We start from the raw sequence: 24,674 nt of genomic DNA on the forward strand, positions 1-24,674 counted from the left end.
AGGAGATTCCTTCGGGGATGGGGAGCAGTCATGGGGGGAGGGGAGACTCCTGGATGTGGGGGACACTCATGGGGGGAGGGGAAGAGAAAGGGAGAGACTCCTGGATGTGGGGGACACTCATGGGGGGAGGGGAAGAGAAAGGGGGAGACTCCTGGATGTGGGGGACACTCATGGGGGGAGGGGAAGAGAAAGGGGGAGACTCCTGGATGTGGGGGACACTCATGGGGGGAGTGGAAGAGGAGATTCCTTCGGGGATGGGGAGCAGTCATGGGGGGAGGGGAGACTCCTGGATGTGGGGGACACTCATGGGGGGAGGGGAAGAGAAAGGGGGAGACTCCTGGATGTGGGGGACACTCATGGGGGGAGGGGAAGAGGAGATTCCTTCGGGGATGGGGAGCAGTCATGGGGGGAGGGGAGACTCCTGGATGTGGGGGACACTCATGGGGGGAGGGGAAGAGAAAGGGAGAGACTCCTGGATGTGGGGGACACTCATGGGGGGAGGGGAAGAGAAAGGGAGAGACTCCTGGATGTGGGGGACACTCATGGGGGGAGGGGAAGAGAAAGGGGGAGACTCCTGGATGTGGGGGACACTCATGGGGGGAGTGGAAGAGGAGATTCCTTCGGGGATGGAGAGCAGTCATGGGGGGAGGGGAGACTCCTGGATGTGGGGGACACTCATGAGGGAGGGGAAGAAAAAGGGAGAGTCTCTCGGGGATGGGGAGCAGTCATGGGGGGAGGGGAGACTGCCGGATGTGAAGGACACTCATGGGGGGAGGGAAAGCAAAGGAGACTCCCTGGGGGGGACACTCATGGGAAGAGGGGAAGAGATTGGGGGCCTCAGGGGGGGGGAGGAGAGGAGATGCTATGAGGGTGGGGTACACTCGTGGGGGGAGGAGAAGAGAAGGGGAAACTCCCTGGGGGAAGAGGGCCCCTCATGGGCAGGGGGGACCTGTTGGCGGTCTCTCCCCTTGGGGCCGGTCTGCACCTCTCAACCTGCCTGAACAGCCTGAAGGTGGGGCCCGAGCCCCTGGGAGAGGGATTCATGCAGGAGGGCTAAAGTGCTGTGGAGTCCCAGCCCCATCACTCACCCTCGCTTGGCAGATCTTCAGTTCTGATGTAAATAACTGTCGAGCGTAGAAGTTGGGGGCTGCCCTGGCTGTGCAGAGGTAGGGAAGGCCCCACTTCTGCTAGCCATGCTACTGCCAAGGCATTTCCCCCAAGGCTTGTCTGCACAGGGAAATTGACTTAACTTGGCTGTTTCACAGTAGTCATTCCGCTATGCCGGAATAACAGTTCTGCTCTAATTTAGCTAATCTGGAATAATTCCCCCATGTGGATATTCTGCTCTTGAATAAAAGTGATTTAATTACAGAGTAGTTACTCCCAAATAATTACTTCCAAGGCGAGTAATTATTCTGGAATAAAATCACTTTTGTTCAGGAATAGAGTGTCCACCTGGAGGAGTTGTCGACACAAAAATAATAAATCAGTTTCTGTTTTTGTCCTCCCTTTAATCTGTAAATTAATCCCTAACTAAAGCAATTTTTCCACTTCCCCAGTAGATGGCATCATTAGACTACTTTTTCTACCATCCACTCTCCCAAAAACATTACTATTATTATGCATTGTTTGTATTGTATTACCTGTTGCAGATAACTGTCTCTCTATGCCACTGATCAAATATGAGGGACCCAGGATACTAGGTATTGTGCATGCATATAACAAACAAATTGTCCCTCCCTATCTAAGGCCATGTCTATGCTACAGGGACTATAGAAGCACAGGTACAGTGCTGCAGCTATATGACAACCTTGTAATGTAGACACAGTCTACAGTGACATAAGGGGCTTTTCCACTGTCGAAACACTTCCCTGAGCAAGGTTAGCACCTAGCTACGTCTACACCTGGAGTTAGGCCTGCATACCTCGTAGTTGCATTGTCCAGGGGTGTGGTTTTTTCACATCCCTGAGCAATGTATTATGTCAATGTACCTTTTTAAATGTAGAGCCAGTCTAAGAATAAGCCAAGACAACAGTTTAATATAACAAACAGCTGGAGGAGACCATGCAAATAATGAGGCAGTTATGATTATGTCTAAGGACTATGTAATTAGCAGCAGTCAAAGAACTTCAGCAGCCTAGTGTTACCAAGCATTTAGCATCCCACCCATGAAAGCTCATGCTCCAAAACGCCTGTTAGTCTATAAGGTGCCACAGGATTCTTTGCTGCTTTTACAAGCATTTAGTATTTAGCAGCGTAGGTTGGTTTTAATAAGAGATTTAAAGGAGGCCAATGTGGTTGCTTTGCAGTTTTTCACAGTGAGCCCCTCTCATGCAGAAGGAGCAGTATGGGAGAAAGATTTTTGCAGATGCATTTGAATGGCTGTAATGGCTTTGTTTTGGCTGGAGATGTTGGCCAGTGTTTGAGGTGGAGGCTGCTTAACCATTTCAGTCACCTGTTTACAATGGCTTCTTTATATTTATCCTGAATGCAAGGTGGCAGTTACACCCCACCCATAATAGCAGGATTTAGCCTGACCCATAACATTTGTCATATACAGCATCTTTCAACCAGAAGACAACATGCTGATTACTAATTCTATACAGAAATCACTTCTTCTACCTTTGGAAAGCAGCCATCTCGGGGTGGGGGGGCAGAATGCCTCAGGTGCTTAACAATATTATGCAACTACATAAGACAGGAAACTGAGGAGAATGCCATCATGCAAGGAAAATTAAGGAGGCAGAATGTAATCTAATTTGGCTGGGACAGTGGGGCTAACACCATGGTTGTAACAAAAATTTCCCTAGGAGCTTTAGTGTTGGGACCTCAGTTATTCATTTCTTCTGAAAAAAATGTGCTGCTTGCAGCAGTGGGTGCTCCTTAGCTGCACATTAGGACATCAGTTCAGACTAAAAATGGCCAGCTACTGACTAATCAATGCTATGAGACTCTTCAGGTCTCCCATTTAAACAGTAACCCTGCTCAGCTTGTGAAAGCTACTAGGAAATGCTGCGCAAGGCTACAAGTCTTTCAGTTCCTTAATGTCAGGGATGTGAAGAGGGAATTTCTTGGAACTGATTAGGGAATAAAGCAGAACAGGTTTCAGAATCTGCAGTGCTATATTTTGAAGTATGTCTTGGAAAGGTCTGCTGAGGGGAGAACAGTCTGGTTGGAGCCCATGCTGTGCTCACTGATCTTTCTCCTGGTTGTTTTACTGAGCCTTCTTTGAGTGTCTTGTACTAACTGACAAGGCTGATTTATTTTACTAGAACGTGACAGTACCCGATGAGTTAAACTGTGACAGAGGAAACCAGACTTCTCCTTCTGGGGCATGACTGCGACTACATCTGAAAGATCAAAATTAAAGAAGCTTCACACTCAGAGATGATTATGGAAGAAAATTATGCCACAAAGAGAGGGCTTATTGGAATTGTTGTGTTACCTCCCAGCCCACTGCCTCCTTGGTAGGGAAACTACAGGGCAGGAAAGAACCTCTGTACAAACAGGTTTCAGTGTGGTAGCCATGTTAGTCTGTAGCAGCAAAAAGAACGAGGATACTGGGCTAGATGGACCTTTGGTCTGACCCAGTGCGGCTGTTCTTATGTTCTCGTGAGGCTAGCCCACGAAAGCTTATGCTTAAATAAATGTGTTAGTGTCTAAGGTGCCACCAGTATTCCTCGTTCTTTCTGTACAAACAGGCTCCCATAATTATTCTCTTGCTGATTTCCACAGTAAAATGTGTTCCATCTAACCAGGCTCTTTCTACCTGCCAACTCTGCAGATACAGCCTGGTCATGTGAACAACTGAAATCAGGTCCTTTCTTTTGCACAACATTGTCAGCTGAAGTCAAGGTTTCTGGATAATGACCATGGGTGAGGTGGACTAGAATGGAGATCAATAGTAAGAATGTATTTCTTCCAGTAAACAGAACATGTACAGCATGATCAGAAGAAACACACAGTGCCCTCCACCCCTATAGACATCAGTGGAAATTCTAGTTTAGCCTACATAGGTTATCGTGCTGTTTTATGAACACTCAGCACTTTACTGTAAGAAGAAGGAAATATAGGTTCCAGATTCTCCGTGGCCTATTTATTTGGATACTTATGTTCAGTCACTCTCTGTTATGCAAAACACTTAAGCACCTGCAGTGGGACTGTTTAGAATGATCAGGTTTTGCTGTGGAAATCGGTGAACGTTACATCTGTGTAAAATGGGTGTAAACCTCTACCATTCTACGCTCACTTGATAACATTTTGCACAGGCAGAATTGACTACATAGGGTGCAGGGTGATGGAGAATCAGGCTACAGCTACTTATGGGGGGCGCTAAATCCTGGTTGCTTTACTTACTAGATTTCAGTGGCTCTTGTCACAAGGGTTTGGCCCTTGGGCAGTCATGTAACCGTAACCCTGCTATGAAAGATGCTGTGAAGTAGAAGTTACCACAGTGCCCCAAGGAAGGTCTCTTCTCTTGCTTCATTTCCCTCCAACAAAACAAGTTTGTATGGCCAGCTTCCTTTTTTCTCCCGGACTACTCAGTTTAGATTGTCAACACAGCACAGAGAAGGAGGTTTATGTATGCAAGCAAGATGGGGGACATAAAAGTCATTAAGATACACAGGGTTTTCAGCTAAACGGGAGATTTTGTGATGGGGGATTTTGGATAAACAAGTTTTTCAGCTGAAAGTTATTTATATATTATTATTTTTTATTTTGATGTGTTCAGTTTTCCACATCTTCCAGCCTCCCAGACTTGGATGAAATGGACACTTTCTGCTTCTCAGGATTTTGCTCCACTGAAAAAAAGTTGTAAACAGCAGCATCCAGGTACAGAATTGAGTGAGATTCCTGCAGAGCTCCTGAAATGCCATGGAAGGGTATGTATGCGAGGCAGACTCAGAGAAATGAATGTGGTGGTCTGGGTTTGGCAGTAAATGGGCAGAGGGCTGCTTGTGGCAGGGAAGCAGGGACTTAGGAGAGATCAGATATTGCCATTCACTGCGAAGTATGGTGACAAAAAGGGATAGATAAAAACAAGACCAGGGAAATGAGCAACTGGCTGGCGCCGGAGATTGGAAATGATACAGAGCCTTTCAGAGCTAAATCACTGTTCAAGGTTAGCTCTGTTCCAATGATAGTTATTGTCTGGTGATTGGCCTTTGTCAAAGGAGGTGATGGCCTCTCTGGAACAGCTCCCCACAAAACCAGTCAGGACTTTGGGGAGCCTCCTCTCCCTTGGAGCAGACTGTCTTCAGGGCAAAAAGCTCACACGTCTTCACCTCCTGGGTCTCTCCTTGGAGTATGCAGCATCCTCTGCCCCTCCGTGTGCTTCCCATAGCGAGCCCGCCGCAGCGGGGTCTTGGGGAAGCCACAGGGTCCTGCACCCCCACTTTGCAGTCAGACGTGACTCTCAGCCAGCCAGTAACACAGAGGTTTATTCAACGACAGGAACAGGGTCTAAAACAGACATTGTAGATACAGAGAACCAGACCCTTCGGCCGGGTCCATTCTGGGGGGCAGTGAGCCAGACCTCCATGTCTGCACTTCATTCCTCGTCCCCAGCCAGCTCCAGACTGAAAACCCCTCCAGCCCCTCCTCCTCTGCTCAGTTCCTTTCCTGGGGCAGGAGGTCACCTGATCTCTTTGTTCTCCCACACCTTTAGCATCCCCTTGCGGGGTGGGGGGAGGGCCTGGCCATTAGTTGCTAGGTGACAGAGGGTCGGCCAGGAACTGAGGCCCCCCCACAGTATTCAGAGGGAACATTAAGAACATTCCTAGTTCATCACACCTCAATCCAGTCGCAAATGGACAGGCATTTACATCACAGAGACCACCAACTGCCTTGCTGGTTGGCATAGTCAGCAAAGAGCCCAAGGGCTGAATAGACCTGAAGACTAAAACTTCCCGCTCACCCCTACTGCCCAGGTGGGGATGGTACAGGAGAAGTTATCTCCTCACTGTCTGTGTTGCACAGAAGCTGTGGATGAGAAAAGAATGTTGCTGTCCAAGGGCTGCCAGGCTAGCACTTTTCGCCTGCACTAGACTCATATCAAATTTATAGATATAAAAAATTCATTTTAAAAGAGTGAGAGGCTGAAAGTTAACGAGTCACAGGCATTTTCAGATTGTGGGTTCCGCCGATCTGTGTATCATTACCAACACTGTTGCCGCTGCTGCTGGTGGCCTCTGGCTTTGCCCAGCATGTGGAGATGCTGCTCAAACTGCTGTCCTCTGATGGTTCTTTTCCTCCCCAAAAGGCTGTCTAACTTGGAGGGGGCAGAGGGCACATGTACTGAAAACAGGATCCGTTTTATTCCCTCCTCTCCCCTTCTCTAGGTTCCTCACTGTCCCTGTTTCTCTCTTCCCCCCTCCTGCCTTCCTTGGTATTTCCTTACATGTCCCATCTCACAGTGCAGTCCTCACGTCTGTCCGTGAGGGTTGTAGTGATTATTCTTCCAGGGCTTTAGTGTCAGTAGGAAGTGCTGGTAAGTGTAACACATGCAAACCCTGGGATATCCATAGACTAGAGAAAGCAATAGCTGAGAGAACTAAAACAGTGGTTCTCAACCAGGGGTACACGTACCCCGGGGGTATGTAGAGATCTTCCAGGGGGTACATCAACTCATCCAGATATTTACCTGGTGTTACAACAGACTGCATAAAAAGCACTAACAAAGTCAGTACAAACTAAAGTGTCATACAGACCATGATCTGTTTATACTGCTCTATATACGATACACTGAAATTTAAGTACAATATTTATATTCCAATTGATTTATTTTATAATTAAATGGTAAAAATGAGAAAGTCAGTCATTCTTCAGTACTAGTGTGCTGTGACACTTTTGTATTTTTATGTCTGATTTTGTAAGCAAGTAGTTTTTAAGTGAGGTGAAACTTGAGGGTATGCAAGACAAGTCAGATACAGTAGTCTGGAATGGTTGAGAGCCACTGGAAAACACAAGTTTGAAATGCCCATGGTCTGTGGGGTCAGTTTGAAATCCTGGCAATATGGCTCAGCCCTCAAATGAAATGAGTTCCAGGGAGTTAACTGTACAAGACCATAATTACTAACCTTCGGCAGAATTTTATTTTTTTAAATATAATTTCAGCAGATCATATCAATGTTTAATTTTAAGCATTTTTTTTATTTTGATTGATTAAAATTTTAGCAGTTGGTCAAAATTATGAGGTTTCAGCTTTTTTTATCAATTTAAATATTTACAGTTGCAGGAAAGTATGTGGTCATCAAACATTAGGGGGTCAGGCAGTAGTTATTTAGTGACAGTAGATATTGAGATTCAAAAGTTAAAGCTTTATAACTTTGGAATACAAATTTTCAACAACACATGTCAAAATATACAAAGTAGATATCCTTAAATCAAGGTCTCATAAGTTTTAAAGCAGCATTTTTCATACTTTACCTGTTTGTAAATTTTTTTCATCAATTTCTGTTACTGACATTTACTAATAAAAATCCTAGTCTTCCAAGCCTAATAATAACTGAGGCCTCATCTGCTCTGCATGGACATGCCGGATAGGGGCCTGATTTTCAGACATGCTGAGCACATGCAGCTCGCTTTGACTTCAGTTGGAGTTGTAGCTGCTCAGCACCTTTGGAAATCAGGCTGTATGTAAATATGTCATAACACTCTTGTAATTAACCAAACCAAGCACTAGAGGTCACTGATTCAAAATGAAAAACAATCAGAAAATTCATTAGCGCTCTGGAAATGAAAATAAAAATTAAAACTCAAAAAGCTAACACATTACACAGAAGTTTATAGGGGTTGAACCTATCAGTGGTTTGAGCATTGGCCTGCTAAGCCCAGGGTTGTGAGTTCAATCCTTGGGAGGGGCTATTTAAGGATCTGAGGCAAAAATCTGTCAGGGGATTGGTCCTGCTTTGAGCAGGGGGTTGGCCTCTGACCTCCTGAGGTCCCTTCCAACCCTGATATTCTATGATTCTATTGAACTCCATCCTGCAATTAGGAATGGAGAATCCATCACTTCCCATGGTAGTTTGTTCTGGTGGTTAATCACCTCCACTATTCAAAATTTGTGCCTTATTATTTCTCATTTGAATTTGCACCAGCAAATAAGTCTTTAGGGCTGTTACATCAACCCAGGGGGGCAGATGCTCTGGGGAGCTGAGATCCAGGACTTCTGAATTTTTATTCTAAAGTTTTTTTCCATTTTACTTCAACAGGAAAAAGAGAGCGAGAAGGAGAAACAACAAATAATTGGTGGATGTAATCAGACCTGCTCTGCAGTGACATCTGCTTTTCCATTGCCACCCATGCTCTGCTCCCTAGATCAGAGCTGCCCTGCACTTTTCAGTAGCTCCAACATTTGGATTGCAGGTAGGTGTCTGATGTGCCTTGCAAGCATACACCAGGCCTTGCACATTAGATAAGGACATGCCTAGTTCAGTGCAGAGAAGTGTGCAGAGTGGGGTCCTGCTTTATTTATTGTACATTTTAAAGATGCACTGTTTTTTTAAAATGCATAGTTAGTATGGTGTGCATGGGAGACCTACCTCATTCAATGCATGCCATGTCTCGTACATGGAACCCTTTCTGTCTACCTATCTGGGTGTGTGTTTACTACCTGAGTGGCTTGTATGATGTGCAGATAGTGAGGCAAGTCTCCTCAGTAGCTCTCATCTCCCTCACTGCCCATCATGTGAGGGACACATAGAATGAGGCAGGGTTCTGTGTAAATCCTCTATGATAGAAAATACCTGTGTTGCTATGGCATAGAGGGAGAGTCTCCCTCCTGTGGGCCTTGTGAGGGACGTGGTGGTGTGTGGCCTTTTCTCTGTGTTTTTTCTTTTAAAAAACACCCACCCTAGAAAATTCTATTTAAAAAACTATGTTAAATGAGTCTAAAGTAGGCTTGGAAGAATTAGATTTTTGTCGGTAAATGTTAATAACTGTCAATTTCACTTGTACATATCCAGATGAACAAATATTTCCAGTGATGATAATCAAAATTTACAAATAGGCAAAGTAAGAAAAATGCTGCTTGAGAATTTATTAGAGATTGATTTAAGGATATTTACTTTATATATTTTGACATGTGATATTGACAATTTGTGTATCAGCAGTTCTAGAGCTTTAGCTCTTTGAATCTCTACATCTCCTATCATTAAATAACTATTGTCTGGTACAAGTGTGAAAATTGAAATACACGTTTAAATTGTTTCAAAATAAACATTGATCGATCCATTTAAATTTGTAACAGTTCTGCTTAGCCTAGTGTTCAGGTTGCATGGGGAAGTACCCCAAAAGTAGGAAATATTTGCCTCTATTCATTTGATACAGTCTACAAATGCATGAACATGTGTTATTTCCGACTGGACAATGGACACTGTTTTCTGCAGCCTAGAAAGAGCAGCGGATTAGGCAGTGGCTCTTAAGGACACCATTGTGTGTCTTGTGTATAAATGCCTTTTGGACTCTTTCTGGCATGCATAAATTATTACCCATGAGAGTCTCAATGTTCTTTTAACAATGTTTTCAGTGACGTCAGTGTTAAGATGCATCTGTGAGGGAAGTGTAGCTCATTGTGAGATTATTATAAAGGAGGTCTTTGAGACACCTCGCTTGGCTCTGGAGATAAAAACAGCAGTACCTAATGGGCAGCTAAATAAATTCTGCCTGAGAGCTTCTGACCATGCTTAGGTCAGCCTGAAAGTTGTAAACCATTTCAAAGAGCTTCCTGAAACTGGAACTGTTCTGAACAGTCCATTTAGGAATAGCTTGTCACACCCTACATATCCAACAGTCTGTGGGACTGAAGTTACCTCTCTATTGTAAGTACTTATATGGCTCCTATTATTATAGCATTTCAGCACTTTACAATCTTGAATGTCACAACAGCCAGTGAGGGTGAGGTAGGACAGGGCAATTACCCAAACAGACACTAAGGGACTTGCCCAAGATCAGAGGGGAAATCTGGGGCACAGTGAGGAGTTGAACTTGGGTTGTCTAAGTGCCTGGCCAGCACCATCACTCTGTAAAAGTACTTCAGCCTGCACACAAAGCAGAACACGTCCCCCATTCCACCAAGCCCAGGAGATGGGAAGTCAGGTTGAATTTTGGGGACAAGTGAAGGGTCAGGTCCATCCTTAAGGAGGGCTGAAGGATACAGTTTGGCTTGCAGGGACATCTATGAATCTTTGCCCCTTTCCCCACATTGATCCTGAAACTTTGTTGCCCCCATGGGAGGGGAGTGATGTGTGTAATTAGCACTTTGCCAGCATTGCACAAATGAATCCTAATTACCAAGTTCAGTCATAGAATATCAGGGCTGGAAGGGACCTCAGGAGGTCATCTGGTCCAATTCCCCTACTCAAAGCAGGACTAATCCCCAGACAGATTTTTGCCCTAAATGGCCCCCTCAAGGATTGAGCTCACAACCCTGGCTTTAGTAGACTAATGCTCAGACCACTGAGCTAACCCCTCCCCCTGCTCCCTGCTTTAGGTGGGAGATGCCCATAAGCAAGCTCCTTAGGGCAGAGACCATGTCCCTTCACATGTCTGCAAAGCGCCCAGCTCCTTAAGATCTTCCCAGGCAGGCAACACACCCGCTGTGTGACATCTCCCTTATTCCTTTGCCTGCTGCTGCACAGAAAGGGACAGTGTCTCTTTAAGCTTGGGGAGAGCTGCCTTGCCTGAGTGAGGGTAGGTTCTGGTTACTGTGAAGAATCCCAGGTGACATGTGAGGCTAAGGGGCGGTGCTTCACCTGGCCCCCAGGTGAGAGCGATATGGGCAATAGTTCCCTAATGTCTGTGTCTCTTCCTCCCTTGCCGTGGCTTAGGCTGTAGTAGGTTCTGCCTCTGCTGGCTTCTTTCATTCACCTGCAGTCTTGGAATGAAGCTGTTTCCTGAACAATGGTCTGCGGAGGGTGTAAGGCAGAGTGACTTCCCGGAGCAGGAAATGCCAGCGACTGTGATGCCGGTGAGTATAGCAGGCTTGTGTTAGGACTCTTCCTTTCTAGGTGTCTGGGGATGGGGCTGCGACTCTCTGATTATCCCCAGACAGCTGCAGATTGGCAACGCTAGGGCTGGGTTCCCCACCTGAATCATGACTTGGGAAGGGGGAAGCTCTGGAGGCCCCCATTCAGCTGGAATCCCTCCCTGCTGAGATTTGAGCATATGTCTGAGACATCCCATGCACACAACTACTTTCACCTGAGCACAGAACTTTCCAGTTCTTCCTCTCCAGGTGTTGCCTGGGTTTGAACTTGTGACCTAGAGGTGACGGGCTTCCATCAGAGTTCAGAGTTGCCAATCTGGCTGTGTGTACTTAACTCCCCTTGTTACATTTTATAGCTCCTACCTTAAGCAGGGTTCTCCTGCACCCCCTTCCCCATTAGCCCGTAGCAGGCTGCCACAGATGCCGATCTTGGTTGATTACGCAGGTAGATTTGGAGTGATGCCTCTGTTTGCTTTATTGGAGTTACTGTGGGTCTCCGCTGGAGTGACTGAGATTGGAATCTGACCCACCAATTGCCTTAGTTCTGGATTTCCTTGGAGGGATTTTGTGTGCGTGTTTAATCTCTGAAGCACCTTTAAGATAGTACATATTGCATCTGGTTACAAGGAATCCAAGATCAAAAGGCTTAAATCAGATAATTTATAATCTTTGGAGTGTAACTTCATAGTGGTGTTTCTTTCCTATTTTTGTGCTTCCAGCTCTGTGGTAGTTTATAATCACAATCCACCAACAGAGGGGTGTAAAAACTCCTAGACCGTAAATCCTATCCAGATCTTGCCCATCCCTTGTCTGGAACAGGATTTCCCACACTGATGTGGTGACACTGACAACTTGCCAGGTGCATAAAAGTTTAACCTAATGCAGGAAATGAAGCAGTTTGCACCTGCTTTCTCCTTTAATATGGGGGAGGAGGGAGAGACCTGTGGAGAATATAGCTCCCAGAATGCAGTGCTCTCTCTTGATCCAAGTGAGTTGCACCAGATCTCTCCACCCCACTAATTTAGTCTGCCTTGCTGCATGCATGCAGGAAAAACTGTGGCTGGTGTATTTCCCATACAGCAGACCCCGTTGATACACTGTGCCCAGCACCCTGATGGCACTGAGCAGATGTGACTAATGGTTGTGGCTCCCAGAATGTCTGTGTAGGAGACTGAAATAGACAGAGCTCTTTTCCTCTTCTTGCCTTTGCAGCCCTCTTGTGACTAAGCATGTGGTGCTGTGGGTTACCAGTGCAGGATCCACAGAGGCAAAGGGTGTCTACTGCTCAGAGCTGCCATCCTGTGTCTTTTGGTTCTGTGCAGCTGGGTTTGCGCGGGAGCCTGCCATGGGCGTTAGTCATGCAAAGCTGAGCTGTCTGCGAGAGCTGCAGGCTATGCTGGGGTGTGGCTGCCCTTTCAGGTTTCTGGCAATTGTTCTTGTGTTGCTGCACCACAGCAAAAACCAACAGGCCCCTTTCATCAGGCCATCTCCCCTCTTGATAAGGGGTCTGGAATGCGGAATGGCAAACCCCTGATCTCATACATGTCCCCTGTTATCATGGCTCATGGCAACGCTCTGATCTCCCACCTCCCCTCCCTGCCCACCAATAGTCTTTGGGGCGCTCTTGCCTGAGGTACTGCCCATTGCAGAGCCCGGCTTGTGACTCTGTGCAGGCCTCCTGCTGAAAGGAACATGAACGATCTGGGTTTTGCTGGGCGGTACCAAGTGATGTGACCCACCCAAGGGCGGTGGCTCAGCCGGCCCTGGTGTGTTTACTGTACACAGAGATGATAGCTATGGAGTTGAGATAACTGCATAATAACTCTGTGAAACACCGAGTGCCAGCCTGGGTGTAACGAATACACCACTCGGTGGGTGCCTCAGAGCCCGTTCGGAGCCTGCTATCTGCCTTTGTTGTTAACAGGGCCAGGGCAAGAGTGCCAGTCTCCATTACCCACCTGTTCGATTTCAAAACAAACACCTTTGTGCTTTCTCTCATGCTGCCCCATGCGCCTGCAAGGCCCTCCCTGTAAGCACCCACAGAGCTACCTCACTGTCTGCCTTTGAATCTCGCCACAAAACTCTCCTGTGCCGTGAGGCCTACAAAAGAAACTGCTGGTGTCCTGACCCACTGCCAATGGCAGAGCAGGATGACCTCGCTGTGCTCCCCTATCGGTCTGTCTCTTCATTGCTTGTTTTCCACCACGAGCTTTTGGGGGCACGGCCCATTGTTTTGTTCTGTGTCTGTATAGCGCCTAGCGCAATGGAGTTCCTGCTCCTTGACTAAGAACATAAGAACAGCTGCACAGTTTCAGGCCAATGGTCCATCTCACCTAGTATCTTGTCTCTGATAGTGACCCGTGCCAGGCTAGGGCTCCTAGGCACTAAGATAATAAATGTAAGGTGTTCAGAGAGATCACAGCCCTTTTCCCCTTTATGATGCCATACTTTTCAGAGTGTCTCTCCATGTCTGGAAGGCAGGCAGGTGCAGCCTGTTGGGCCACCTACTACAGGCCTGCTGGAAAGAGGTTCTCCCTGCCGATTACTTAAGCAATAGCATATCAGAACTAAGGGATCGCTTTGTATACAATAATATACATATGCTCAACACGCCTGACTGCTGGAGCTAGGAAGAGATGCACTGTTCCATGTCTAGACACTTGTACGGTCGCCACAGTATCTGAGCACCTCATGTATATTAATGAGTTAGTCTTCAGCAGGGCCGGCTCCAGGCACCAGCATCCCAAGCAGGTGCTTGGGGCGGCAGTCTACAAGGGGCGGCAGTCCCTGTGTTTTTGCCCCCAAGCAGCGGCTGAATTGCCGCTGGATGGCGGGGGCAGTCCGTGTACTGTTAGGGCGGCACCCATGTTTCCGCGGCAGTGGCAATTTGGCGGCAGCTTCTATGTTCAGCTGTCCGCAGCGGCGCAGCTTCTGTTTTCCGGCTGAAGACAGAAGCTGCCACCGAACTGCCGCCACGGCGGAAACGTGCGTGCTGCCCTAACGACGCACGGACTGCCCCCGCCATCTGGCAGCAATTTGGCACGCTACTCGGGGCAGCAAAAACAGTAGAGCCAGCCCTGGTCTTCACAACACTCCTCTCAGGGGGAGTCATTGTCACCCTCCTTTTACAGGCGGGGATACTGAGGCACCAGGAGACTAAGTGATTTGGCCCAAGGTATCACTGGAAGTCTTGTGATGGAGCTGGGAATAGAACCTTGATTTACTGGGTCCCACTCCAGTTCCTTAACCCTTAGTCCATCCTTCCTCTGTTAAACTGGCCGACCCATCCTTAACACCATGGTGACAGCTAGTACAGCCTTTTCTGGTAGGGTTGGGTGTCCAGTGTCCTATGTGAAATGTGTCTGCTAGTCTGGGTCTCTGGCTGGCTTGTAGTGGACAACAGGGCTTTCACATCAGAAAATCCACTGTTCAGACGCTGGCCCTGATGGATCCCCTCTTGTTAGCACCCTCAGCAGAGGAACTGAAGTGGGGCTGTGGTCAGGGCAGCTGTTGCTCATGCAGTACCTCATGGGAACTAAAAATTCATAGGAAACGGTGTGTGAGCACAGAGATGTGGCACAGCCCTGTGGTATTTTGTCACTTGTTTTCTGCTTCCCAGCGTGCAGAGGCTGTTGTCTTCGATGTGGCCTCCAAGGCTGGTGGAAGTGACTGGCAGGCAGCTGGCGACATAGACTTGAGCAACAGGCCGTGCCACTTTGGGGAATGTCGCTTTGCTGCTGTTACCCAACTGTTTTACTTCCGAGGGAGCAGGGGTGGGGGTGAAGCTGAAAATACCCATTAGAAGAGAAGCGTGGGGAGATGGTAAGAATTGTGCCAGGATTTAGAGCCAGTTAAAATGACCAATTGCATATTGCACAGGCACCCGGAGGCCCCACTCAGGATCGCGCCCCATTGTGCTGGTGGGTGCTGTAGGAATGCACAGTAAGAGAGCTTGTGGTGTAAGTTAAGACAGTGTGACAAGTGGGTGTGACAGAGAACTGGGGAGGTAAGAGTGTGCTGGCAGCATGGTTTTCTACAGATCGGCTACAAGCAGATTTTGCAGGCGTTGAGTCTATTTTATCCATCCATGGAGTCTCTGCAGGTTGTGCAGCCAATGCTAAGGGGCCGAGAGAATTTCTGGCTCCTGCCCAGTTTGGCTATCAGAATCCTCCCCCCTACCCCGTCCCACCCAACACACACAGTAAATGTTGTGTCTTTCCCTAAAAACAATCTTAGTTTGAGAGAAGTGGGGTTGGAGGTAGCGTTCTCTAATAAAGTAGGGGCCTGGAAGTTAGGGTTTCTAGGTTCGGTTACTCTGCTACTGCCACTTGGTGTGACCTTTGGCTTGTCACTTCATCACTGTGTGCCTCAGTTGCCCCATTTCAAAACCAGGAGTGACAATACTGACCAGCCTATCTAGGACAAATTCATGTTTGTGCAGGACTTTCAGATCTTCTGAGTGAGGCTTTAAGTGCAGAACAGGGCTTCATTTCTGGCGGTTCCGAGCCCCGGCCCCTCTGGGCCTGGCGGTTCCGAGCCCCGGCACCTCTGGATCGCTGCATCAGTTATGAATGTAAAAGAATTGCTGGAGCCCCAGCACCTAACTGCTTGAGTCCAGAACCTCTTTCATTACAAATTAAGTACTGGTGCAGAGTATTCAGTTTCCATAATAATCAGCCTTGCTCCAAAACGAGCTCTGACCTCCAGTGACTCTTCTGCTTTCTGTAATTCTTCAAGGCAGAGGTGGGGTTGGAGAACATGCTGGATTTGGGATTCTGTGACCCCTCTATGGCCGTTTTCTTTAGCGGTTGTGTTTTGTGAAACAGTTTTTCCATGACCTAACCCATTGTTTTGAAAGGGAAATTTAATTCAAGACACACAATTTCCAGTGGGTTCTGACAGCACTGACTAATAATCCTCCCCTGTGGGGTAGATGATTAAATATCATTATCCATATTTCACAGATGGGGAAATTAAGTCACAAAGGTTAAGTGGTCTGCCCAGGGCTCCACAGCCAATCAGTGGCAGAGCTGGGATTAGAACTCATGAGTTCCTGGCCCTGTGGCCGGTGCTCCAAACCATGCTGCCCGTGTGTGTTTCAGCCTGGTGCTTTGATTACGCTCAGTCCAGAGAAGTTTATAACTTAAGGGCCTGACCCGACTGGGTGCTGAGCCCCTTTGGGCCCCACTGGCTTCTCTAGGGTGCTGAGCATCCCCAGCACTCACTGGACTGGTCCCGGCATTCTCGGTTCTACCTGCTGGCTCGGATCTGGTTTTTCCAGCTCCGTCTCTGCTGGCGACTGGCTTTTCTCAGTGTAGTGCTGTATAAAATACGTGCCCGAGCCAGTGACCTGCCTCCTGGGACCCCCCAGGAACTGCTAAGGGAGAAGTTGCTGCTGGCTCCCAAGGTCTCCAGCTTCCACCAGGAGCATCCTGGCTGCTGTTAGGGTTCAAGGAGCAGTGCTGACCTGCGTCGGGGGCTGGGGAGTGTCGAGGGCTCACCCAACTCCTACCCCGCAGTCTGATTTGGATGAAATCTTCCCCCACTCAGTCGCTGCTGCTAATTGTCCCTGAAGATTAGGGACTCTGAAACCCACTGCTCAACAACTGATAGCTCCTCTGATACCAGCATGGCTGGCCACCACTGCTGAGAGCCCTGGGAGTCATGCATCTGCCATGTTCCCTGCAGCCCTTTCTCTCGGCTCCTTCCTTCCTTCCTTCCTCTGGTGACCTATGGACTAATCAAGCCCTGTCCTGCCATTTGCTTCATCCTGCCCCTCTCGCAGGGTGCCTGCTGGCTCAGCTGCCCTCCAGCTGCCTTCCCCCTCGGTACCAGAGGCAGTGAGAGGTGCTAGGAAAGGTGAGATGGGTGGTGGAGTGTGAGCTCGCTGGAGTCCCATAGGCCTGGGACTGGCCCTGCTGATGCTAGAGACGGCCAGATACAGATTTTGGGGTGGAGCCAATGTTACAACTCTGGGTCACTTGTGCCCTGCCCCCAGGCTTCCTTCCCATCCTGTGTGCCCGTGCGATAGTTATGCTCTGGGAGCAGGCAGGCTGGTGGTGCTGTGCCCCTTACATGGGGGGCCAGGGAGAGGTGATGGGGGAGCCCTCTGGGACTGCAGCGCAGGTGTGAGCTTGGGAGCTGAGCCCACTGCCGAGAGGCAGTGTTCAATGCTGAGATAACTGGTGCCAAGACGCTCGCTTCCCCGCCCTCCCATGTGTGTCTCTGGATTCTCTAGGGCCTACCGGCCGTGTTACACAGCAGCGAGGGGCTGGCAGCGCTGGCTGGAGATGGACAGCACTTCCCTGCAGCGTGCGCAAGCTGCTCCCCCTGTGCAGCCAGAGACCTCTGCCGATGCAGCGTGCTCCTTGTTTGAGCCTCTCGTCCTACCCCGACGACATCCCTGCCAGTGCACCTCCGTCCTGCCTGCATCCCCCTCTGCTGGTCCAGCCCTGAGCCCAGCTAAGGAGCAAGTGCTGATCTGTGCCGGAGTTCTGTACTGGGCGCAAACGAGAAACCTTTCCCTGGTCCCACTCCTCGCCGCCCAGTGAACTTGTGAGCTGGGGGAGCTGTAAGTGCCATGGCTTATCCCGGTGTGTCAGTGGCTCTCAGCCTTCCCAGACTACCGTGCCCCTTTCAGGAGCCTGATTCGTCTTGTGTACCCCAAGCTTCACCTCACTTAGAAATGACTTGTTTACAAAATCAGACCTAAGAATACAAAAATGTCCTCACACACTAGTACTGAAATGTTGCCGACTTTCTCATTTTGTTTGTATGATATTTTAGTGTGTGCTGCCTTTGCTAGTGCTTTTTGTGCAGCCTGTTGTAACACTAGGCAAATGTCGAGGTGAGTTGATGTACCCCCGAGAAGATCCCTGTGTACCCCCCAGGGGTATGCGTACTCCTGGTTGAGAACCACTGCTCTACGTGGAATCCCAAGCCGCCCCTTCCTCGCCTGCTGGGTGTGTTTTCTGATGACCCAGCGGCTTGCAGTTGAGTTTCCCTGTTAAACTGTTGTCTCTGTTTTCCCTGTTGAGTGCTGCTAAGAGACCAAGCCTTGTTCAGCCCAGCTGGCAGTTGCAGGCATTGCTCTGACAGATGATGTGTGAAGAGAGGCGCTGGTGAAGGGAGGAGGCAGCTGCCGGTGATGAGAGCTGCTGATCTGTCTGTCCATGGCAGATAGTGCCCAGGCAGGGCTGCTCTGCCAGGGTGCTAGTCCTGGCAGCCTCTGTGCAGGGAGATGGCAAGTGCTGATGATCAGACAGTCCCTGGGTGAAAGGGAAAGTGATCCCTCCGACCCCCGCACCCCATCCCAGCATGTTTGTTTCCTCGTATCTAGAGAAAGCAGGCTTGGAGCTGCCCTGGAGTTCTGCCAGCTGGAGAAGAGGGGGATTTATACGAGGCCTTGATCAGGATCTGGGCCTTGTGCCGGGTGCTGCGCAAACAGGTAGATACAGTCCAAGCCCTAGAGAGGAGACACCTGGTGAAATGGGGCGAGGGGGCAGCACTCAGATATCTTGCTGCATAGGTATTAACCACAGCCCAGCCGGCAAACAGGCCGATCACTTGCATGTGTCTTGGCAGCGGCCTGTCTGACTCGGGGATGGGAAGCAGGAGGAGAGGCTGGTGGGCTGCATTGAGGGGTGGGGGGGCAGAGAAATTATGAGGAGCAGACACACGGGTGGTCCCACCAGCTGGGTGGAGGAGGTGATGAGGAGCGAGTGGCTGAGCTGTGAAGGGCCAAGGTTGAGACGCTTGGACTCGATGCCTGAGAAGAAGAGGAGCCAGTGGAGGAGACCTGTGGCCAGTGTGACTGGCAGGGAAGATGGCCCTCACTGTGTTATGGATGGATTGGGGTGGGGAAGGTACAATGTGAGGCCTGGGCAAGAGACAGAAGGAAAAGGACAGAGCTGAGAAATGCAGTGGGGGTGAGGAGGGGGAGAGGCAGTGAGATGTGAACAGCCTGAGTTTGTGTATTGGGGGGGGGAGCAGAGCGAGGAGTCTCTACTGACTCATGAGGGGCTGGCCTGGTTGCTGGAGAGGACGGTGGTCATGCTGAGGTGACGGAGAACAGGGGCTGTAGAGAGGCCTTGGGAGGAAAGGTTGAGGACTGAGTTTTGGCCACATTGACCAAGCTGATGGTGACACAGGCTGAGATGCAGGGTTGGGCCGAGGGAGACGGGTGGATCAGAGTCATTAAAAATAGGAGAGCCCTCCGGCATCAACATGTGGCCCATCTCCTCGAGGGCCAGCACGGTGGCTTGTTCCTTCCAGATCTCTCCGCAGGGCTCTGTCCCAAGTCATGGGGACTCCCTGAATGGCCTAGATATATGGGACAGCTTCCACCATTTCTCTGTGAGGTGGGGCTGTTGGTATGGGTCATCCAGGAGAGCTGCTTGGGGGAAGGTTGCTCAAAACTTGCTTGTGGGCTGACGGACCCGCCCTCCCTCCCGGAGGCATGCAAGCGTGCATGCTGGCACCCCGGCTGAATGGGATTTGTCTGATCTCTGACTCCTTTACCCCTTCTCCTCCCACTGCAGGGAAGTCCGGTCCAGCTGAACAGTGTCACCCTGGAGTCTGAACACCCGCAGTCCGTGAGCCAGCCCCAACCTGCCTTCCAGATCCAGCCCGTGACCCCGGACCCTGCCCCCAGCCAGTGCAGGGAGACATGGGGTGGGAAGTATGAGTTCCTGCTCTCCTGCATCGGGTATTGCGTGGGGCTGGGCAACGTCTGGCGCTTCCCCTATCTCTGCTACCGCAATGGAGGAGGTGAGTCCATGCAGGCCTCTTTGCTGCTATCTGTCTCATAACGCTGGACTGAAGCAGATGAGAATAGGTAACTGATCCCTTCGGTGGGAGGCAGCTGCCTTCGGGTCACGTAATCATACCCCCCTTACTCTGGAACTAATGCCTGGATCCACCAGGCAGTAGGAAGCTGGTGATGAGCAGAGACAGAATATCTGCCGAGTCCCGGACAAAAGGAGTGCTGCTCCGAAGGGATGGTGCTGTTTGCATGGAGCAGTGTTTGTCTAATAGCAGGGCCACTTGTGGGTGGTGGCATGGCCTAGCGGGTAGGGATCTAACTGAGTCAGGATACCTGGGTTCTGTTCCCACTGCTGCTCCTCACAGGTGCTCAGCGGTTATCGTGTCTCCCCTCAGTCTTCTCTTCTCCAGACTAAACAAACCAATTTTTTTCAATCTTCCCCCATAGGTCATGTTTTCTAGACTTCTAATCTTTATTTCTCTTCTTTGGCCTTTCTCCATTTTGTCCACATCTTTCCTGAAATATGGCACCTAGAACTGGACACAATACTGTAGCTGAGGCCTAATCAGTGTGGAGTAGAGGAAGAATTACTTCCCATGTCTTGCGTACAACACTCTCTCTAATGCATCCCAGAATTATGTTTACTTTTTTTGCAACAGTGTTACAATTTTGACTCATATTTAGTTTGTGATTCACTGTGACCCCCAGATCCTTTCCGCAGTTCTCCTTCCTAGGCAGTCATTTCCCATTTTGTACGTGTGCAACTGATGGGTTTTTCCTAAGTGGAGTTCTTTGCATTCGTCCTTATTGAACTTCATCCTATTTACGTCAGACCATTTCTCCAGTTTGTCCAGATCATTTTGAATTTTAATCCTATCCACCAAAGCACTTGCAACACCTCCCTGCTTGGTATTGTCCACAAACTTTATAAGTATCCTCTCTATGCCATTATCTAAATCATTGATGAAGATATTGAACAGAACCAGACCCAGAACTGATCCCTGCGGGACCCCACTCGATATTCTCTTCCAGCTTGACTGTGAACCACTGATAACTACTCTCTGGAAACGGTTTTTCAACCAGTTATGCACCCACGTTGTGGTAGCTCCATCTAGGTATTTCTCTAGTTTGTTTATGAAGAGGTCAGTATCAAAAGCGCTGATTATATTTTCTTGGTCCTGGGCGGGCCATAAAGGAAGGAGTCTGGCTTGTCTGCAGGCAGACGATTCATAAGTTTTCAGAAAGAGATGTTTTGGGGACTTGGTAACTAACTTTATGAACTGAGGCAATCTCCTCCCAGCCCTAAATAGAACCCCAGGTCTGGAGAGTTGTGCCTGGCGGCTTTGGAATGAAAGGTTAGCACACACCAGTCAAGGCTGCTGGGCTCAACTCTGGCTCTTGAATGAGCAGATCTGTGCAAGAGCAACACATCTGAGGTACTGCAAGACACCTGCCCCAGAGATGTTACCCCAGGGCAGCCCAGTCGAGCTGGAATCTTTCAGCTATTTCCAAGCAGTGAGATTTTTGCTTCGTGGGGGACACAGTTAATTTGTTCTTGCTGCTGCTGTGGCATGGACTGACCAGCCTGGGTCTTCCAGAGCACATTTGCTCTTGGAGGCAGGTTAAGGCCCCTTTGTTGGGGGTTCTTGCCCGACCTTTTCTCCAGCTTTAAAAGGAGCAATCCAGCCTGCCTGGGTAATTAGCCATGCCCTTAGGGAGCCCCTAGTGACTGCTAATGAAGGGAGGTTCTGGTGATTACCTCATGGTGAAAGATTCCTTGCAGAGCAGGGCTGATCCCCTCTGCAATGTACACAGTAGAGAGGGGAAACCAGTGCTGGCTGGTTGGTATGGGAGGAGCTTGGAATTGGGTCTCCTAACTAGATGGGGTCTGATCGAGCTTTCCTTGTGCAGCGGGGAGCTGCAGGTTTCGGCTAGCCGAGCAGCTCCTGATTGAGCGCTTGCCTACTGAAATGATCTAGAGAGTACGTTGTTCAGAATGGACAGACCCATTGCAAAGAGAGAGAACAAAGTGAGTGAGGGGATCTCTCTGATTGGACCAACTTCTGTTGGTGAGTGAGAGCAGCTTTTGAGCTTACACAGAACTCTTCCCTGTGGCTCTGAAAAGCTGGTCTCTCTCACCAGCCGAAGTCCGTCCAATAAAAATATTCCCTCCCACACCTAGTCTCTAATGACCTGGGACCAGCACGGCTACAGCAACGCTGCAGCCAGGCCTTCTGTTCAGATACTCTGCATGCAGCCGTGGGCTGTGGTCTGCTGCAGCCTTAAAAGCTAGGCAGGGTCAGTCCTGGGCACTGCTTGGCTGGGGCAGGGTCAGTCCTGGGCACTGCTTGGCTGGGGCGATCTCCAAAGGAACCTCAGGGTACCTCTGGGACAGCATGGTGTCTGGCGGAGGAGAGGGGTGCCAGGCTGCTGGAGTGCCTGCTCCCTTGTCTCTCTCTGCAGGAGGAGGGAGGGAGTTAACCCTCATGTGCCCCAGCCAGTTCCAGTGGCCCTATATTTCCCCACGCCCCCAGGTATGGTGGGCCCTGAGGGCAGGCACAGAGTCACAGTGGGGTGACAGGGAGGAAGGTGGGGGAGGAGGGGACAGGGAGCCAGGGGAGGAGTCTGGCCAGAGCAAGAGAAGGAAGGACATTTCCACACCAGCATGAGCAGAGGAGGCCCAGTGAGAGTCAGGGAGGCAGGAGAGAGGAGCGCCAGAGATCTAAGAAAGGGGGTTAGCAGTGAGAGTGGAGAGGCTCACGGCTCCGATCCCCCCCGGTGCTCTCTTGCAGGGCAAGAAGAAGACCCTAGTGCAGAAGACACTGTGACTTTATCCACCGCTGTGCAGATCGGAAGCATGTGACCCTCCATGCTGCTAGTGCTCTCCCCGGAGTGGTGTTCTGTGTAGACTTTTAATCACACCTCTCGGGGCGGCAGCTGAGTGTCCCTCGCGGCAGTGTTAATGTCCCGTTCCGAGACTGAAGGGACCATTGGGGCCATCTAGTCTGGCCTCCTGCGGCAGGTCTAGGTATACTTGGCCCTGCTTCAGCACAGGGGCTGCACTAGGCCAGCGGGTCTCAAACATCATTGCCCCGCGACCCCCCTCTGACAGCACTGCGTGACCCCGGGGGGCAGGGCCCAAATCCTGCAGCCCTGGGCAGGGATGGAGCTCAGGCTTCAGCTTCAGCTCCGGGTCCCAGCAAGTCTAATGCTGGCCCTGGAAACCCCATTATAACGGGGTCCTGACCCATGGTTTGAGAACTGCTGCACTAGGCGACCGCTCACGGGCCGTTTCTATGGTTCTGTGACAGGCGGTAGCACAAAGCACCCGTGTCAACCCTTACTCTTGCAAGCAGGGCCACTCCGGTCTCAAGTCTGGGGTCTGCTTGCAAAGTCATGGGGGGCGGGGTGCTCTATCAGGGGGAGATCAAAACTGCTCCTGGGGGGGGATTCTGCATCACAGCAAGCCCGCAGAAAATGCCCCGCCCTGCAGATTTCCTGCGTTTCCCTGCTGCAAATGGAAGGGAATGGCAGGGAAGCTGCGTGGGTGGAGGGACGGGGGCGACCATGGGTGCAGTTTGGGGGGGGGATTGCCCCCTCCAAACAGAGGCAAGGCTTGGGGGCGCATACAGTGTTACTTGCCACTTCCCCCCCCCGCCCCCTTGGCCCAGCTGAAGGAGGCTGTGTCTGGGCTCCCCTGACTAATCTGCAGCTGAACGCCGCCTCCTGGGTCCTAGTGCGGGTCCTCTCCCCTTCCATGTGCTGGGAGCCTTCCTGGTTTCTGTGAAACAAGGAGTGCCAGCAGTGGGGCTGGGTAAAAGGGGGCGGGGGAAATGAAGGAAGGGGGTGCAATAGGGCACGGGGTGGGGGAGATGGAGAAGAAAAGAGGATTGGGGAATCGCAGGGGAAATTGGGAGCCTGGCATGTGGTGTTCCCTCAGCAGCAGCTGGGGCTCCTCTGCTAAGCAGGCCCATCGAACTCTCCCCCTGACAAGCCCCACCCCCGTACACCTGGTCCCCTCCGAGCCCCCCCCCACCCGGACCCCCACCCCACTGACCCCCAACCAGCTACACTTGGACCCCCACCCCATCAAGTCCCAATCCTTTAGCACCTGAAACAGACCCCTCCTCCTGAGCCCCAACCACCTTCACCGGGATCCCCTGCAGTGTCCCATTGACCCCGCACCTGGAACTCCTCAACGAGCCCCTGTGCATTCAGATCCCCCACTGAGCTGACCACAGCCAGGTTGCCCCACACAGAAACCTCTCACCCCACACCTGGATCCCCCCACACTGAGCCCAGGGGCGGCTCCAGGCACCAGCACGCCAAGCGTGTGCCTGGGGCGGCAAGTCACTGGGGGGGGCTCTGCCCGTCGCTGCAAGGGCGGCAGGCAGACTGCCTTTGGCGGCTTGCCTGCGGAGGGTGTGCTGGTCCTGCAGCTTTGGCGCCTGCGGGAGGTCCTCTGAAGCTGCGGGACCAGCGGACCCTCTGCAGGCATGCCGCCGAAGGCTGACTGCCTGCCGTGTTTGGGGCGCAAAATGCCTAGAGCTGCCCCTGACTGAGCACCTCCACATTGGGATCCTGCTGGGCTGAGCCTGCTCACCCACACCTGGTGCACCTGGCGCAGAGGAGCAGGGCCCTGGGGAGTTTCTGGGGCAGGCCCAGCCCTTGTGCTGGGGCAGGGTCAGGTGCAGCCTCATGACCGAGTCCCTGTACCGGGGCAGGTGGGGGCTTCAGAATGATCTCCCACCCCAATGCGGCCAGTGGCCGGTGCTTCCCCTGCCATGCCAGAGCCTCCACATTTATTTATTGACAGACAAAATTTGCAGAATTTTAAAACATTGTGCGCAGAAATTTTACATTTTTTGAGGGCAGAATTCCCTCAGGAGGGAAAAACAAACTTTTTTCACTGACAACTCCCTG

The 24,674-nt window shown here is 50.5% G+C and overlaps 1 protein-coding gene across 8 annotated transcripts in view; it reads left to right on the forward strand.

Annotated features, from left to right (window-relative positions):
• The first annotated feature begins 878 nt into the window (after window positions 1–878).
• The window catches only part of LOC115648318 (sodium-dependent proline transporter-like), a 51,418-nt gene continuing 27,622 nt past the window's right edge, over window positions 879–24,674 (forward strand). For 2 of the 8 annotated variants that reach the window (XR_003999521.1, XM_030555730.1), the window contains exons 1-6: window positions 879–1,166; window positions 3,273–3,467; window positions 4,733–4,883; window positions 8,214–8,367; window positions 10,830–10,969; window positions 19,528–19,756. Coding sequence is in view for 7 of the 8 variants with exons in the window: in XM_030555730.1 (XP_030411590.1) it covers window positions 3,388–3,467; window positions 4,733–4,883; window positions 8,214–8,367; window positions 10,830–10,969; window positions 19,528–19,756 (754 nt within the window). In the remaining variant the exon portion in view is untranslated. Of the gene's footprint in view, window positions 1,167–3,272; window positions 3,468–4,732; window positions 4,884–8,213; window positions 8,368–10,829; window positions 10,970–19,527; window positions 19,757–24,674 lie in introns of those variants that run through there. The other 6 variants (XM_030555746.1, XM_030555757.1, XM_030555764.1 and 3 more) reach the window with 6 other exon arrangements.

The sequence above is a fragment of the Gopherus evgoodei genome, chromosome 1, assembly GCF_007399415.2.
Source record: "Gopherus evgoodei ecotype Sinaloan lineage chromosome 1, rGopEvg1_v1.p, whole genome shotgun sequence".
Lineage (NCBI taxonomy): Eukaryota > Metazoa > Chordata > Testudines > Testudinidae > Gopherus > Gopherus evgoodei.